The 18913-nt window shown below is 36.3% G+C and overlaps 1 protein-coding gene across 8 annotated transcripts in view; it reads right to left on the bottom strand.

Moving 5' to 3' along the window:
* The window catches only part of TUSC3 (tumor suppressor candidate 3), a 223687-nt gene that overhangs the window by 12441 nt on the left and 192333 nt on the right, over nucleotides 1-18913 (bottom strand). For 5 of the 8 annotated variants that reach the window (XM_070459969.1, XM_070459968.1, XM_020916391.2 and 2 more), the window contains 3 exons: nucleotides 18019-18082; nucleotides 8005-8079; nucleotides 2386-2476 (listed from right to left, as the gene is read on the bottom strand). The exons of 1 other annotated variant lie outside the window; for it this stretch is intronic. In XM_070459969.1, coding sequence (XP_070316070.1) covers nucleotides 2386-2476; nucleotides 8005-8079; nucleotides 18019-18082 — 230 coding nt within the window. The remainder of the gene's footprint in view (nucleotides 1-2385; nucleotides 2477-8004; nucleotides 8080-18018; nucleotides 18083-18913) is intronic. 2 more of the 8 variants (XR_011485145.1, XR_011485144.1) reach the window with 1 other exon arrangement.

Here is an 18913-nt window from a genome sequence, read left to right as displayed (position 1 = left end):
AATAAAAGTTATGACCAACCTAGACAGCATATTAAAAAGCAGAGACATTATTTTGCCAACAAATGTCCATCTAGTCAAAGCTATGGTTTTTCCAGTAGTTATGTATGGATGTGAGAGGTAGACTGTAAAGAAAGTTGAGCGATGAATTGATGCTTTTGAACTGTGGTGTTGAAGATTCTTGAGAGTCCCTTGGACTGCAAGGAGATCCAACCAGTCCATCCTAAAGGAAATCAGTCCTGAATATTCATTGGAAGGACTGATGCTGAAGCTGAAAGTCCAGTACTTTGGCCACCTGATGCAAAGAACTGACTCATCTGAAAAGACCCTCTTGCTGGGAAAAATTAAAGGCAGAAGGAGAAGGGGATGACAAAGGATGAGATGGTTGGATGGCATCACTGACTCAATGGACATGAGTCTGAGTTAACTCTGGGAGTTGGTGATGGACAGGGAGGCCTGGCATGCTGCAGTCCATGGGATCACAAAGAGTCAGACATGACTGAGTGACTGAACTGAACCCAACTGATTCTTGTTGGAGTAGGTACTCTGATGTGTAAGGAGAGTTGGAACTTGCTCTTTACATTCCTCCATTTTCTGTCAACTAAATAGGTTTTAAGAATCACATAACTTACTACACTTTATTTTTTATAATTTAGTTACCTTTCACTGACACCATAAATGCTGTAGGTTGAAATGAATTGAAGTGTTTTTTAAGTAAAAACTTGAGAAATAGAAATATTCTACAGATTTTGTTAACAGAATACATGCAAGTCAAACTGAGACTCTAATCATACAGAACCATGATCCTCAATCTTAGGGTGGGGGAGAAGAAGAATAGAAACTTCATCTTTCTTGGGCCTACTTCATCTTGGACTTGATTCTTCTGATTTCACATTTTCAAAACCAAAATGAGATAGCCAGACAATGTCAAGAATAAAAACCAAGAAAATGGAGACTTTATTTGGCCTTTCTTATTACACGTCTTGCCCTCAGACCTCATGTTTTTTAAAAAATTCTTTTATACTGCAGACCAGATTAAAGGCAGATGGCCCCACAACTCACATCTGATCAGATTTCTTCTACTCCTTGAATATGTTTACTTTTAGTGGATGTGAGAAGTCTTGGAAATGTGCCTCTGCCCATATGAAAAGATACAGAGGTGGGGTTGAAGTGTTTTACTCTTCACAATAAGCCCATAATCAGATCTCTCTATCATGGGAATAGTTCTGTGCCCCAGATAAAGCTACACATGGCTGCCATCACTTATGTAGAAACATTCTCTTGAAGTAATTGCTCAGTTCACAATGGCAACCCACTCCAGTATTCTGGAGAATTCCATGGACACAGGAGCCTGGCAGGCTACAGTCCACAGGGTCACAAAGAGTCGGACACTACAGAGCGATTATCACTCACTCACTCACCCGCAAGAGAGATGTAAATTATGAGATTTTATTTCCTGTCAATATATCATGAGGTCTACTATCTCAACAGAAAGTTCTCAAAATCTCGGAAAAAAGGGACCTTTACTTCTTCACTGGGGAGGAGGATGAGGTAAGCTTTGAGAAGACTCCCTAGAGAAGGTGGAATGCTCATTCCTCTGAGACAAGCTGAGGGAGGAATAGTCAAGAAATGAACCCGTTCCTACCTCATGACCTGGGTAACTATAATCCGGCACATCAGTTGTATTTTGCTTTAGTAAGAATAATAATTTTTTTATAATAACATTTCAGAATGAATTTTCAACATCTTCCCATCCCCAATTATGAAACTATATGATGAAAATCTTAGGAGATGTTCCTTTATGACAGTTTGTAGTGACCAGAGATTCTTTTACCATTTAATTTTCCATTCATGTTGCCATTCCTTATTTTAAAAAGCGAAAACTTTGAAGAATTCAAAATATGATGGAGTTTACTGGACACTGATCACTAGTTTATATGAGAAAAAATTTGTAAATGAAGTAAAAATCATGAATAGGCAAACCAAAACAAGAACTTTTGATACAAAATTGAAAAGTCATTTTGTTATGTGTGTGTGTCTGTGTGTGTGTGTATATATATATATATAATGTGTATATTACATATATGTACACACACACAGACACACACACATACATACATATGCATGCAACATATATCTAAAATGAAACTATCATATACGAAGGAGGGCAGGTACCATGCCTTATATATATATATATATCTCCTTCATATAATCTGTACTGAACACATAGTAGGTGCTCAAAAACTTAACAGAATTTAAGATTACTTGGCAAATAAGGTAGCTACTTTATATTAATCCTTAAATACATGTTAGAAACATAAAAACATGAAATTTGGTTTATTCTATTAGTTTAAAATGAAAACATTCACATTAGTATAATGATATTACCTGTAAGGGTAGCCGTGGTACTTGGAACGAAATATTGAAAGTAAAAAGCTGAAGAAAAAGACCACCAGTCCTAATCCCACGAGACAAATAACTAGAAAGAAACAGAAACCTCCATCAGTCTAGACACACACAACCCAAATGTGTATATTTTTAAAAAACATTCAGTTAATTACACATACTTACATGTAATAGCTCATGGCACATACAGGTACCACAAACCAGATAATCATTATTTTCCACATTCTTCTCAATGACAATTTACTACTTGGAATATGAAAACAAAAAAAAAAGAAGTGACTGATCTAAGTTTTTGGGTGGTATTCTTCTCTTACCGAATACCTACAAGTACTAAAATGCTCCCAGAGGGACCAAAACAAAACACAAGAAAATGTGATAAACCACAAACGAGATTATCAGCCCCTGCACTGTGAAGCACTGCCTATATTAGCAGAGACATCTACAGTATTGGAATCTGCAATGTAATTTTTATTTTCAGATGCCATGCAATAGTTACAAAGAAATGTAATTTTATATGATTGGCTAGATTATTGCTTCAGTAAATGCCTGTTACTTACAAGTGATAGTTCATCCCAGCATACCAAAAGCCAGTAACATAGGCTTGGGGTGTGAGAAAATACAGATTCTGTGATAGTCAAAGAGGGAAAACCAACCCTAAATAGCTGGTGATAGTGTCAAGGTATTACTGTTCATCTTAGAAAGGAACAAGTGGTGTGTGTTACAGCAGGATATGCCAGGCTGTGATTTAGGTTTCCAGCATCACTGTATCCCTCTCAAGTTGACAACAGGAACATTTCTTTTCCTTTCTGTTATGGTTATGAAGATTTTACTCTAAAGTGGATGACTAATCAAATATAATATATATTATGAAATATATGCAAATATATCTATTAGATTTTTAATTAAATTTGCTACTAGTAAAATAAATCTTAAATGCTTAAAAATCTGAGCCAATTAAATGCAGGTATGTTTAGAATAAAAGAAAATATATTTTTAGAGAAATGGAAATTTACCTAAATCTGCTCTGTAAATAAGTTCTTTTAATAAGAAATACTTAAATATTTTTTAAGAATAAAACATATGCATGATACTTGTATCCTTTCATTAGTTTTATGGAATTCTTTAAAAACACTAGACTATCTAATATGATTAATTATAAAAGAAAGGGGAAGATAAAAGAGATTAAACACGTCAAGACAGAAGAAAACAAGGGAGATTAAATAATTCTATATGCTTCTATAGTGATGAACTATAATTTTTAAATTATTCTAGCATATAAATTAGACCAGCTTTAATTACAATCCTGGAAATCAGTGGAGACTTTTAGGACATTGTCAAAACATGATCCAGAACCCGGTTAGTCAGTTTTCCTCCAACTCTGTAGGAATATCACTCTCTCAGTTTTGAGAACAAATTGTGAAAAATCCTAAGTACTTAATAGCATTCAGTTGCAGCCTCTGTTACATTTCATATCATGTAACACACATACAGGTGAATTTCAAATGAATTTTGGCAGAAAATAAAGCAAAAAAAAAAAATAAAAGCTGCTGAATACTGCAAAAATGAAAACCATCCCCCCCCACCCCCGCCAAAACTATAGAATGCCCAAATAGACAGACACCAGCCACCTGACTTAGCAACTTTGCTTACAATAATCTTAGTGCACCTAGAATGAGTGATATGATGCTTTGCTTTACATCTGCCTACATGTGGCATGACCACACACTTCTTCCTTTCCTCAGTCTTTTTCCAGGAGCTGAGTAAAACACTTTATCACTCTCTTTGCTGTTTACAGTATGAAAAGGCAAAAAGATAGGAAACTAAAAGATGAACACCCCAGGTCAGTAAGTAGCTAATATGCTACTGGAGATCAGTGGAGAAATAACTCCAGAAAGAATGAAGAGATGGAGACAAAGCAAAAACAACACCCAGTTGCGGATGTGACTGGTGATGAAAGTCAAGTCTGATGTTGTAAAGAGCAATATTGCATAGGAATCTGGAATATTAGGTCCATGAATCAAGGCAAATTGGAAGTGGTCAAACAGGAGATGGCAAGAGTGAACCTCAACACATTTTAGGAATCAATGAACTAAAATGGACTGGAATGGGCGAATTTAACTCAGATGACCATTATATCTACTACTGTGGACAAGAATCCCTTAGAAGAAATGGAGTAGCCCACAGAGTCAACAAAAGAGTCTGAAATGTAATACTTGGATGCAATCTCAAAAACAACACGACAGGATGATCTCTGTTTCCAAGGCAAACCATTCAATAACACAGTAATCCAAGTATATGCCCCGACCAGTAATGCTGAAGAAGCTGAAGTTGAATGGTTCTACGAAGACCTACAAGACCTTCTAGAACTAACACCCAAAGAAGATGTCCTTTGCATTATAGGGGACTAGAATGCAAAATTAGGAAATCAAGAGATACCTGGGGTAACAGGCAAATTTGGCCTTGGAGTACAAAATGAAGCGGGTCAAATGCTAACAGAATTTTGCCAAGGGAATGCACTGGTCATAGCAAAGATCCTCTTCCAACAATGCAAGAGAAGACTCTACACATGGACATCACCAGATGGTCAATACCAAAATCAGATTGATTATATTCTTTGCAGCCAAAGATGGAGAAGCTCTGTACAGTCAGCAAAAACAAGACCAGGAGCAGACTGCAGCTCCGATCATGAACTCCTATTGCCAAATTCAGACTTAAATTGAAGAAAGTAGGCAAAACCACTAGGCCATTCAGGTATGACCTAAATCAAATCCCTTACGATTATACAGTGGAAGTGAGAAATAGATTTCAAGAGATTAGATCTGATAGGGTGCCTGAAGAACTATGGACGGAGGTTCGTGACATTGTACAGGAGGCAGGGATCAAGACCATCCCCGAGAAAAAGAAATGCAAAAAGGCAAAATGGTTGTCTGAGGAGGCTTTACAAATAGCTGAGAGAAGGAGAGAGGCTAAAGACAAAGGAAAAAAGGAAAGCTATACCCATCTGAATGCAGAGTTCCAAAGAATAGCAAGAAGAGATAAGAAAGCCTTCCTCAGTGATCAGTGGAAAAAAATAGAGGAAAACAATAGAATGGGAAAGTCCAGAGATCTCTTCAAGAAAATAAGAGATACCAATGGAACATGTCATGCAGAGATGGGCAAAATAAAGGACAGAAATGGTATGGACCTAACAGAAGCAGAAAATATTAAGAACAGGTGGCAAGACTACACAGAACAACTATACCAAAAAGATCATGACCCAGATAACCATGATGGTGACTATAGCCATGAAATTGAAAGATGCTTGTTCCTTGGAAGAAAAGCTATGACCAATCTAGACAACATATTAAAAAGCAGAGACATTACTTTGCCAACAAAAGTCCATCTATTCAAGGCTATGGTTTTTCCAGTAGTCATGTATGGATGTGAGAGTTCGACTGTAAAGAAAAGCTGAGTGCCAAAGAGTTGATGCTTTTGAACTGTGCTATTGGAGAAGATTCTTGAGAGTCCCTTGGACTGCAAGGAGATCCAACCAGTCCATCCTAAAGGAAATCAGTCCTGAATATTCATTGGAAGGACTGCTGCTGAAGCTGAAACTCCAATACTTTGGCCACCTGATGCAAAGAATCAACTCATTGGAAAAGACCTTGATGCTGGGAGGGATTGAAGGCAGGAGGAGAAGGGGACGACAGAGGATTAGATGGTTGGATGGCAACACTGATTCAATGGACATGAGTCTGAGTAAACTCCAGGAGTTGGTGATGGACAGGGAGGCCTGGCATGCTGCAGTCCATGGGGTCGCAAAGAGTCGGACAGGACTGAGCGACTGAACTGAACACTTGATATGCACCATGGGAAATGTGCCTCAAAATGTGATCAAGTGAAACAGAGGCTATTTCCTTGATTCTGTGTGGTGGAGCAAAGTGACGGAGCTGAGGTACAGGCACATGGGGAAGGAAGAGGACTCGGGGAGGAGTCAGTGGTGACCCAACAAACCATTTACTGCAGCCGGTCCCAGATAACACACTTGTGAGGACAAAGTGTTATGAGGGCACAGACACATTCTGACCTGGGCAACAGTAATCACAGCACTCGCATTATATCCAAAATAAAAATCACACTGGAATCAGAAGGGCTAATTTCAAAATATATCTCCCATTCCCCACTCCTTCTCTCTCCCCCACGCACTCACCTGTGCACTCTCTCTCTCTCACACACACACACACACAAAGTGCAGTGGGTGGGGGCTGAAGTGATGTTGTATGTATATTACACACCATCTTACTACTTTAATGTGAATGTCATAGGATGTATGATAAATATATGAACATGTAAGAATTTGTCCTTATATATACACTACTTGTTGCTCCCAAGAACACCACATTCTTGATGCAAATGATAAATCATAAAATGACATTCTGAACAATGATTAACTAAACAAAGTAATACATTCATTGCTTCTGTGGTTTCTTTATAACAGTATGTAAATGCCATCAGGGAAACAAGGGTAAAAGATTTATTACATCCAAAATGTTTCAACACTAAAGAGCCCTAAGTATTGTATTTAGAAATCACTATGACTGACTTAGATTCATGTCACCATAGCTAAAATTCCCATAAAGAAAATAAGTCTGGATTTTTATTTTAAACTTTTTAATAAAGAGAGTCTTCTCCACATGTCTATGTTCCTCATATATACATTCTGGATTTTAATAGGGTTCAGAAATGCAAAGCATATTGATAAAAATCTTAATTATAGGTTTGTGAAGGCATAATCATAAACTCACATAGGGACTTTATATCAATTATGGAAAGATCTGTGGCAGGAAATGCTGAATTTAAGGCTCTCTGACCTCTGACCCGTGCTCCTGAGGGCAGAAGATTTTTCATATGTGTTTTTCCCTCTTCCTGCCATAAACACTTCATAAAAATGTGTTATCTTATTGGAACTCCCTGAGGGGAACAGTTATGTCAAAGGATAAAATAGTCACCTTGTTAAGACACAAAGCTGAAACTTGGTAGAGTTGTGCATCTTGCAATATCACCAGAAAAGGCAAAAACCCTGAAAAAGATGGTACCACCAGATGCCCCCTTTCAAAATGTAGCTCAAAAGAGGTTTTGGAGGTAGTTGGAAGGCATTATAATACTTCAGGGTACAACACTTATGCACAGACTTCTCTGTCTGAATCAGTCCTTGAATGCATAGATGACTCTGTGGCATAGGGGACATATCATTAGCCTATAGAACCTCTGAAGACTCTGTCCCTAGAACTTTCCCCCTCTTCCTGTTCGGTGGACATGACCAAAGAGACCATAACTTCAGCAGAGATACATCAAACCACCCCCAACAAGGGTGAATAACAGCTTCTTTTTAATACCCAATTCCACAGAAAATCACCAATCACATTTTGGAAGAAATGTATTTTTAAATATTTGCGCACACACCACACATCCAAGAAAGAGAAAAAAGAAACACCGCGGCTGTCTTCAAACCAGAACCTTTCTTCAGAAGTTCGCTTACAAAGGACTTTTATCTATTTCCCATTTGACTTAAATGAAGCTTGACTAAAACAAACTTACAACAATACCAACACAGAGACTTACTCCGTCTTTTCCCAACATCTCCCTTGGATGTTGCCGCTTCATTTAGAAGAACCATCCCCATGGTGATAGCCGCATCTATAGTAGTTGTCAAGGAAACATTAGAAATAGATGCAAGTAAAATCTATTAATTGTTCTGGACCTGAACACCATGTGTTCTGTACCAGAATGACTGAATTACACATGCACACAGAGGTGAATGCAACTTAACTCTCCTGATATAAAATTACAGCTTTTCATGTATTTAAATAAATATGCCTTGATTTTTAGACTATATAACCTCAAACTTTCCTTTGTGAGATTTTTAAGGTCTAATTCTAAATGCTCTTAAATTCCAGGACTTTCATAGTGCATATGAATTATATACTCTCAAAACCAATAATGATATTTCACCTTATACATAAAGATATGCATACACTAGTTACACTTAGAATGACATTTCATTGGGCAATCACAGAAAACTGGAATATACTCAGCATGGAACCAACCAACCAGCCTTGGTGGATGCCTAATACATACAAGAGAGAAAGTTACCAAATACCATCCCCTTGCCTGACAAAAATGGTTCTGTTGTTGTTTAGTTTCAAAGTCATATGTGCCTCTTTGCAACGCCAGGACTGTAGTCCACCAGGCAAGAGTACTGGAGTGGGTTGCCATTTCCTTTTCCAGGGCATCTTCCCGACCCAGGCCTCTCCTGTGTTGGCAGGTAGGTTCTTTACCACTGCGCCACCAGGGGGGCCCACCCGACACATATATACATACCACTAAGCTTTTAGGAAATTCATGGTACCAGTTTGAAAACTTCTGAAATTCAGATAATTATAAGTTCTTTGTGTTTCAATTGTGTAGTGATGGGGATGTTACCAATAATAAATTGATAGAAAAATTAAAAGCTTGTTTCACTGAAACTGCTGAGACACAGGAAATTTACTGCTTAACTTACTTCTTTGGAGCAGACTGATGGGACTGATGCAGATTTTGAAAAAGGAATTCAATTAGGATTCTGCTTCCATTTTTTTCTGGCAACATCCTTTTATATTCATGTATAATTCTAAACTATCCATTTAAGTGTACAGACTTGAGCTACTGACAACTCACACAGACTTCTGGATTAATTTATCTCAAAAACACTTTCTATAAATATTCAAAATATAAATCACATTTAAAAATTATTTTATATAGATACTACAAACAAAACAAATATTTATTTTATGATGCCATCTACTGAGTAGCTTCCAAAATTCCTTCCAAAATATAACGTCAGGGGAAATAGCACTATTTTTTATTTCTGGGGAAAATAAAGTTTAGAAATTAAATGCTTTAAACTTTTAGCTACATGAACGCTGTATATTAAAACATTCTCAGGATAAAACTGGATTCGTGAATACCCATGTGTACATTGTATATAAGTGTTATTAGCACACAGACATAAATATTCACTTAGGGAGAAGTTATTAAGCAAATTACATTTTATTGGATATTAACTACAGTCACTCAAGTATAACATACCTCTGTTAATATCTTCATAACACACACATATATATAAATGTATATATATATTTTTTACCACTGTTCCTCTGTATGGCTTCCCTGATAGTGCAGTTGGTAAAGAATCCGCCTGTAATGCATGAGACCCCAGTTCGATTCCTACATCAGGAAGATCTGCTGGAGAAGGGATAAGGCTACCCACTCCAGTCTTCTTGGGCTTCCCTTGTGGCTCGGCTGGTAAAGAATCCACTTGCAATGTGGGAGACTTGGGTTCGATCCCTGGGCTGGAAAGATCCCCTGGAGAAGGGGAAGGTTACCCACTCCAGTATTTTGGCCTAGAGAATTCCATGGACTGTATAGTCCATGGGTTCGCAAAGAGTCGGACATGACTGAGCGACTTTCACTTTGTCAAAAATTGCTTTGTCACTTTGTCCCTCTGTAGATTTGAAAACTACGTGACCAACATGTTTCTCATTTGATTGCTTTTGAACTTCACACAAATACAAACTGTTATTACAAAGCTGTAAGATTTTCACCAGAGTATACCGATTGTTATTGCTTATCTTACTCATAGGCATTTCTTTCCAAGTGTTTCCTATTACAAATACTCCTACAAAGAATATCTTCTTATATACACATATGAAATATTTTTTCTAGGGTCTACACCTAGAGGTATAGTTTTTGAGAGGCTGATATGTGTAGTTTCAAATTTACTAGATATGATCATATTCTGTAAAACAAGTAGTTGAGAGTTACCATTTTTTTACACTGCACTAACACAGTTTTGCTGAACTATTGATTTTATCAAATTGTTGAGTAGGGATCTGTCTCACTAGTGAGTCAGAGTTTCTCTTTTAATATGTTAGTTCCTCTTTTTGCTTAATTTTTTGTATTGTGCTTTTTTGGGGTTTTTTTGGCCCATTTTCCCATAAGTATATTTGCCTTTTGTTATTAACTTAGAAGATGCTTCAGTTTTTTCTGGATATGAATTTTTTGAAGTGTTACATACAGATTCTTCTACTTGTCTTTTAAATTGTTTACTTATGCAGAAGGTTGTCATTTCAGTATGGTCAAAATTGATATTCTTTTCCTTTATGAGCTTTGGTTAGTGTTTCTTACTTATGAAATTAACTCCTACCCCTAAGTCTTAGAAATACTCTGTTAGTTTTAGGTATACAATATTGTGTGAACATTTAAATACGTTAGGAACTAATAAGCACCAGAAGTCTAGTAACCATATGCCCCATACAAAGTTATTAAATATTATCAACCATACTCCTTATGTTGTATATTACATCCCCATGACTACTTTAAAACTGTAAGTTTGAACCTCCTCATCTGTTTTGCTCAAGCCCTCACCCAGCTGCCCTTTGCAACCACCCCATTTTCTATATCTATGAATCTGTTTCTGGTTTGTTGTTTGTTCATTTGTTTTTTAGATTCCACATACAAGTGAGATCATAGAGTACCTGTCTTTCTCTAACTTATTTCACTTACCATGATACCTTTTAGATTCATTCATGTTGTTGCAAATGTCAGGAGTTTTCTTTTAATGGTTGAGTGTTTATGTGTGTCTGTACATCGTGTCTTCTTCACCCATTCATCCACTGATGGACATTTTGGTTGTGTCCATATCTTGGCTACTGTAAATAATGCTGCACTGAACAGAGAGGTGTATATATCCTTCTGAATTAGTTTTCATTTTCTTCCAGTAAATATTCAGAAAATTACTGAATCATATGCTGGTTCTATTTTTTATTTATTTTAGAAACTTTCATACTGTTTTCCATAGTGGCTGTACCAAATTAGATTCCTCCAATCCTCATCAAGGTTTATTTGTTGTCATCTTGATGACAGCCATTCTGACAGGTGTAAGGCGGTATCTTTCTTGGATTTTATTTGCAGTTCCTTGATGATCAGTGATTTAGACCATCTTTCCATGTGACTGTTGGAATTATGTCTTCCTTAGAAAAGAGTTTAGTCTGCTCAAGTCCTCTATTTCTAAACTGTTTTGTTTCTTGATATTGAGTTGTATGAGTTATGCATTTGGATATTAACTGCTTATTGGATATATAACCTGCAAATATCTTCTCCCACTCAGTAAGCTACCATTTCGTTGATGACTTTTTTTCCAATGTATAAAAAGCTTCTTAGTTTGATGTAGTCTCACTTGTTTATATTTGCTTTTGTTTGCCTTGCCTAAGGAGACAGAGCCAAAAAATTATTGCCAAGACCCATGTCGAAGAACATCCTGCCTGTGTCTTCTTTGAGGAATTTTATGATTTCGGGTCTTAACTTTAAGTCTTTAACTCATTTTGAGTTTATTTTGTATATGGTGTGAGGAAGTGGTCCAGTTTCATTCTTCTGCACGTAGCTGTCTAGTTTTCCCAATACCATTTATTGAAGGGGCTGTATTTTTCCCACTGCATATTCTTTCTTTTTTGTAGCTTCATCGACCATAAGCGCATGGGTTTATATCTGGGCTCTTCAGTCTGTTCCGTTGATCTGTGTGTCCATTTTTGTGCTGACTCTATACCGTCTCTATTACCACAGTGTTTTTTTTCTTAAACCACCCTTAGCATCTATTTACCTTGGGCTATGCTGGGTCTTCGTCGCTGTGTGGGCCTTTCTCTGGTTGTGGAGAGCGGGGGCTACTCCAGCTGCGGAGTGTGGGCCTTCCCTGCTGCAGAGCGTGGAGCGTGTGCTCTGGCCGTGCAGGCTTCAGCGGCTACGGCACGCGGGCTCACGGTCTGCAGACTGCAGGCTCAGTAGCTGTGGCACAAGGGCTCAGTCGCCGTGTGGCGTGTGGGATCTTCGCACACCAGCAACTGAGCTGGTGTACCCCCTGCACTGAAAGGGAAGTTCTTAACCACTGGACCACCAAGGAAGCCACATAGCTTTTTATTATAGTGTGAAATCAGGGTGTATGATACCTACAGCTTTGTTGTTCTTTCTCGTGACTGCTTTGGCTAATAGGGTCTTTTGCAGTTCCATGCAAATTTTAATTATTCTAGTTTTGTGAAAAATGGCACTAGTAGTTTGAAAAGAATGGCACTGAATCTGTAGATTGCTTTGGGCAGAATGGACTTTCTAATGTCTTTAACATAAGGCAGGTAATGCCATTCTTTTCCTCAGAGAACTCTTTACTCAGAGTGAGATGGAAAGTTAATAATCTAAAGAGCTCAAAATGACCTCCAGGTGGTACCTCCTTTGTACCCTGACCCAGATTCCTATACTGCTCTGCCCTTGTTGGCTCTTAAGTCATGTCCTTGGTATTTTTTCAACAAGAACCCTCTGCCCCAGGATCTTTGCACTTGCTATTTCTGTCTGAATGCTATTCCCCTCAATGTCCATGTAACTCACTCCCTCACTTCCCTTGGATTTTTGATCAAATGACAGTAGAGAAGCCTCCTTTGAACACTGTACCTCTTATCCTGCTTTATTTTTTTCTATTAACATTATTTTTTAAAAGAAAATTAAAACTTGTATCTTTTTTTATTTATTTACTGTCTCTCTCTTGTCACTACAGTGTTAGTGCCCAAAGGGCCTACCTTTTATTAAAGTTACTACCTACTTTATTTTGTTCACTATCTTCCCCAGTACCAACTAGGCTTTGATATACATGATTGTTATCCTCAGTTTACACATAAGGAAACTGAAGCCGTCAGAGAGATCCAAGTAACCTGTGCAAAGCCACAAAGCTAGTGAGTAAAAGGTGCAAACCAAAAGAACATAGAAGAATTGAAGCAGGATGATAACAGGGTTAGAAAAAATGATGAGGGAACAGCAAAGGAACAAAATAGTTAAATCTGTTTAACAATGTATATCTTTATGCTAAGCATAAAATTTTATATCAAGTGAAAATGCACATAATAATATAATTACATCTCTTTACAAATATTAAGAGAAATTCAGGGAAAGAAAGATAAAAAGTTAAAAGCAACTGTCTTGGGGTAATAAGGTTGTGGGGTTTTGCTTTCTATTATTTATACTCTACATACTAGTAGTTTGCAAACTTTTTCTGTGAAGGCCCAGAATGTAAATATTTGGGGCTATGCACGCTGTATGGTGTATTGTTACTACTAATTCTGCTACTGTAGTGCAAAGTAATCAGACAATACACAAATGAATAGGTGTGGCTGTGTTCCAATGAAACTTATTTATAAAAATACAGTCAGGCTAGGATTGAACCTTGCTGGTCCTAGTTTGCCAATCCCTGCTATAGAGGATCTGAAACAGTGCCAAAGATACTCTAAACTGTTATGTCTGAGAGGAAGTTAGCTTTGCTCTTATGTGAAAATAAAGAAACACAAAAATCCTTGTGCACATGACCTCAAAGTAGGAACTTTAAAGCAAAGAGATTACTAGATATAGGCATTATGTACAAGCTGAATGTAAAATGTTTTATTACAGAGCAGCAGGGTCAGGAACAGTGTGAGTTTTTTACTTAGAATGTTTCCTGCAAAAGTCAGTTTTCTAGTCATTACCAAGGAAAGCGCTGTGAACCTACTTTAAACTTCAAGGCTGTAACTGAGATACGTGAATTACACAAAATGGCTTTAAACTGGCCAACCCTCTTCTTTTATCTAAAAACACTTTTGAGCTTAAAAACTTTGAGTGTTGAGAATTATTTAGGCCAAGTTCTATTTGGTCAATGAAAATAATTTTTGGTAAAAGACAGCCTGCAAAATACTTACCATTTGGGCAAAAAAAATCACATTTGTAATGTAAACATTTTTAGATTATGTACTGATTTATAAACACAGGAAGAAGCTTTGACTCTAACATCTGTCACAGTTAATGTGTAGGTCTTCCTTTATTGGGTGGAAGGCTGACTGATTAATGAAAGCGCCTACAAATCTCTGAGAGATTCTGTGTCAAATTCTGGAATAACAGATGCTTTTCTGTCATTAAACTGATGGGTGTAACCATTTGACTAAGCCTTATTAAAGAATCTCAACATTTAGAGATTAAGAGATATTAATATATACCAGCTAAATGGTTATGTTCCTGAGACTTTCTATTGTCCTGAGATTAATGACTATGCCTACATAGACACAAACACACAGATACACACCTTTGTTCCACTTCATGTATAACTTTGCACATCTGTATTGATTAATATCATAACATTATACACTTCAGCTACTATGCACTCTCTAGTCCCCTGTTTATCCTGTCAATCACTTTCTTACTGTTAAAATTAAGTCAAAATATTGACATGATCCTACATAAAACAGGAGCTGCTGTTTGTGTAAATAACAAAATCCACAGAAAATGAATATCCTAGTGAACTGGTAGCACATACATTTGCATTACATTATAATCCATTCTCAATCACAAATGATGTTAGGTTTATTGTGGCTCCTAAGAAGAGACCCAGGATTGTCAGTTTAAAGATAAATGTGAACAAATGTTGGGAAAAAGTCAGCCCATTATAGAAGACTTTATCTAAAATAACTTCAACTTGTATCCATCATTAATTTTTTGTCTGTAGTATGTTTCTCCTTGGATATATAACACATTAAAAGAAACATTTGCTGTCTATCATTGATTGAAAATAAGTCAGAGTAAAACTATACTCTCATAATAGATGGAAAACAAATGTTTTTCTCATAGGAAAAGCAAATATGATCTTTATGAGAACACATGTATTTTTAAATATTTAGAAACAGTTGTTACTGCTAGTATAACCTTTGCCTTTTATATCAGAACCTTTAGTTCTAATTGATATTTATCTCATGTCATCTTGACATCCCAGAATTTAGAGGATGTGCAGAGTTAAGGGACAGGTCAGAATTTGTATACTTGACAGTAAAGCCAATCCGAGAACTCGTGTGTCTGGTTTCCACTAGCACACAGAACATGTCCTCATGAATTTAGATCCGATTCAAATTTCTTAGCAAGGTATGGGAAGATATTTACTATCCAGCCAACTAACCTTTCATCAGTCTGCCCTGCACAGTCTGTGAATACTCTTTCATACACCTTCCACTGGAATATTCTCACTCACTTATTCTCCACCTGGGGAGAACTCCTTTTCTACTGTATAAAAACCTGGCTAAAAAGTCAATTCAACTTTTCCATGTGTCAAGTTGCCTCTTGATGCCTCATACTAATTAAAATTATTTTCCTATCAGCCTACCTTATTGCAGACAGCAAATATCTTATATTTACAACAGGTGTTAAAATATAACTGAATGAAAAATTTTAAAAATATTTTACTTGGAAAAATAAAGAGAATTATACATTAGCTTTAGTTCATATATTCCTTATTAAAATGTCAACATTTTTTATTATTTTTAAAAATAGCTTTCTCTCAAAGACTACTTAGGAATTTTTTTTTCCCTCCTAAATAGGGTACTGAAATAAAACACTACTAACAGGGAGAAAAAGCTTATTTTTACTAAATGTCATTCTATAACCTATGACATCAAATGACTCCATCTGTTTGTTCTTAGATTTTTTTAAAATAAAATTTTGTATGTAGCAACTGCATCTAATGATCTGGCTTACTAAATTAGGAAGAGAAAACCAAAAGGTAGAAATATTCTCCAAAGATAAACAAGAAGTTACCACCTGGAATTTGCATTTTTTCAACCCACTCCAGCATTCTTGCCTGGAGAATCCCATAGACAGAGGAGCCTGGAGGGCTATAGTCCATGGGGTTGCAAGGGTCAGACATGACTCAGCCACTAAACCACCACATAAAAACATACACGCAAATTACAAAAAAAAAAAAAAATTATAAAGTAAGTTTTAAAAAATTAGTAAATTCTGCCAAGTAAAAGTAAAATCAGAAATTATTATATAATGGCTTCTTCTGAACTTTCATTGATGATTTTAATGAGCCCACCATTCTAAGACATTTTCTCTTTTCATAGATACAGGCAAATAAAAAGAACAGCAGCGATAAAGCAATAAATAGTTACTAGCAGCAGAAAGATAATACATTTTAGTGTTAAAAATCTACATGGAAGACTTCATACTGTTTGTAAAATTTCTTTGCGTCCTAAATCTCGGCTTGCGGTCAATGAGCCATGAAATGAAACCTTGGAGAATTCCTGCCATACAATGGAATGATGGTCTCAACACACCTTTTCATTCCTTTTGCTAGGTATTTCTGATGTTTTAATAGCTGCTTTGAAAGAAGTATATTGCTAAAATGCTACATCATGGGTTGAAAACAGAAAAGAAAAAGGAAAAACTATAGAACCAAAAAGTTACCTGCAATACCTATTTCCCCTTCCTGCAGGTTCAGTTTCTATGGTTTCAGTTACCCACAGTCCAAAAACATTAAATGGAAAAGTTCAGAAATAATTCGTAAGTTTTACAGTAAGATTCAAATGCCATTCTAGCAGCAGGATGAAATCTCACAGCTTTCTGCCCTGTTCCATCCGGATGTCCCTCTGTCCAGAGTGCCCACACTGTGTTCACTACCTGTTCCGTCGGCACTCAGCAGCCATCCTGCTACCAGATCAGCTGTCGTGGGGTCGCTGTTTACTTAACAGTGGCCCCAAAGCACAAGAGTAGTGATGCTGACAGTTCGGATATTCTCTTACTATGCCTAGTCTGTAAGTTAACCTGTACCATAGGTATGTATGTCTAGGAAAAAATACAGTTCTTTCTCCAAACTAAGGCAAGGCAATTAAATTTTGTGGGTTTTAGTTTTCCTAGCTATAAAATGAGGTTTTGCTCTAGGAGAGTTCTAAGAATCCTTAAAGGTTTAAATAGTTATGGTTATATCAGATACTAGAAAACAGGGTCTAGACTGCTTTATCTGAAGATGAATCTTGGTAACCAGCAAAGTAATCAAATTTTATAAATGACACTATAAGGCACACTTTAGATCCTGACAATGACTCAGTACATTCAATATTATAAACAACATACAAATGTTTCCACAGGACTCACACAAATGTCAGTGTTCCCCCAAAGTACAGCTGTTTGCCCCAAAATTAACCTTACTTCATTCTAGTAATATGTAATTTGTTTTTTGAAAAATGTATTGTACCTCTTTGCTATTCTGCTGTCTTTACCCTTCTACCTCTAAACCATAAATTGTACTGTATTATCTGATTCATAACATTTAGTCTTCCATGTTCCAAAAAGATGTCTAATTATCCTAAATCTTCCTCTTCTCACTTCTTACTATAACATTTAAGGGAACTAAGATAATTTCTTTATCCTGCTTTTTATATAACACTTTTTTTCCTTCCCCATTAAGATTCTAAAGGGGAAAACCATACAGACATCACAAAAAACTCTAGCCAGAGATAATCAAAAGCTATACTTCAAAATTCAATAGTCAGTAAAAAAAAAAAAGAGAAAATTATAACCTATTAATGATTTAGAATTTTAAAAATTACATGGTAAGAGAAAATAGCATAGGAATTGGAAAATTAGTCACATGGTAAAGTTTCAAATTTAATGTCTCAAAAGTCTTGATTATTTGTTAGGAAAAAAATCAGTTTGACAGCATGCAGCTCTGCTTTGTTCTTATCAACCCATCAGTATTTTAAAGGATACTTAGTACCAGAATAATGTGTGACTCTGCCACGAATTGGACCTGGCTGCTCCCATGAATGTAGCTCTATAAAACAAGACAGAGAAGCAAAAATTACAATCTGGGGAAAAGCAGGGTTTTGGCAGCTTTTTCTTTGTATAATTCTATACCTTGAAGATTAACAATGGATAAAGCTATGAATTAAGCTCCTATTTATGGTTTTGGAACAAAATAATTAGTTACTTTTGAATAAAACAATTATTAGTTAACTAGAAGTAACAGATGAGGCGCTGGTGGCTGATGTCACTGTCAACTGTAGAAAGCAACCTACTATCAGAAGTACACTTAGTATAATTTGTTAAAAGGTTTACCACAAAAACATACACAAACTGTAATGATTCTTCCAGAGCCTCCATAAAATGTACTTAGTATAGTGTAAGGCACAGATTAGAGGAACTAAGATTAATGACTCTACATCCTTTAAATGAAAAATGACCAATCAAAAGTTAGTATGACTCTTTTCTACACTATCAAAGTTTTTAAATTAAGGAGATAGCTCTATAAATACATTTATTTTAAACTGATTTTTTCAAAACATAATTATTAAAATTGTGTCATCCTACTGAGAAAGATATAGCTTCCTATACCTGGTAAGAACTGTATTAGTTGATACCAATCAGTTATAGAAATTTGACAAAAATCTCCATGCAGGATTATTTTGCTTCTGAAAACCTGATTACAGTAGTTTGGCTTTAATGGAAAGAGTATTTAACTAGAAGTCAGGACATTATTCCTTCTTGTCCTTAACCCTGGGCATGTCACCCAATCTCTCAGATATTCAATATCCCCTCTTCCATAAAACTAGGAACTGGATCAACTGAGTCCTGTGATCTTCTCGACGCATGCAGAGTCTTGTGT

Source organism: Odocoileus virginianus, chromosome 32, assembly GCF_023699985.2.
Source record: "Odocoileus virginianus isolate 20LAN1187 ecotype Illinois chromosome 32, Ovbor_1.2, whole genome shotgun sequence".
In the NCBI taxonomy this organism is placed as follows: domain Eukaryota; kingdom Metazoa; phylum Chordata; class Mammalia; order Artiodactyla; family Cervidae; genus Odocoileus; species Odocoileus virginianus.
Note: the sequence above shows the minus strand (reverse complement) of the source record. Positions and strands in the feature narration are given on the sequence as shown.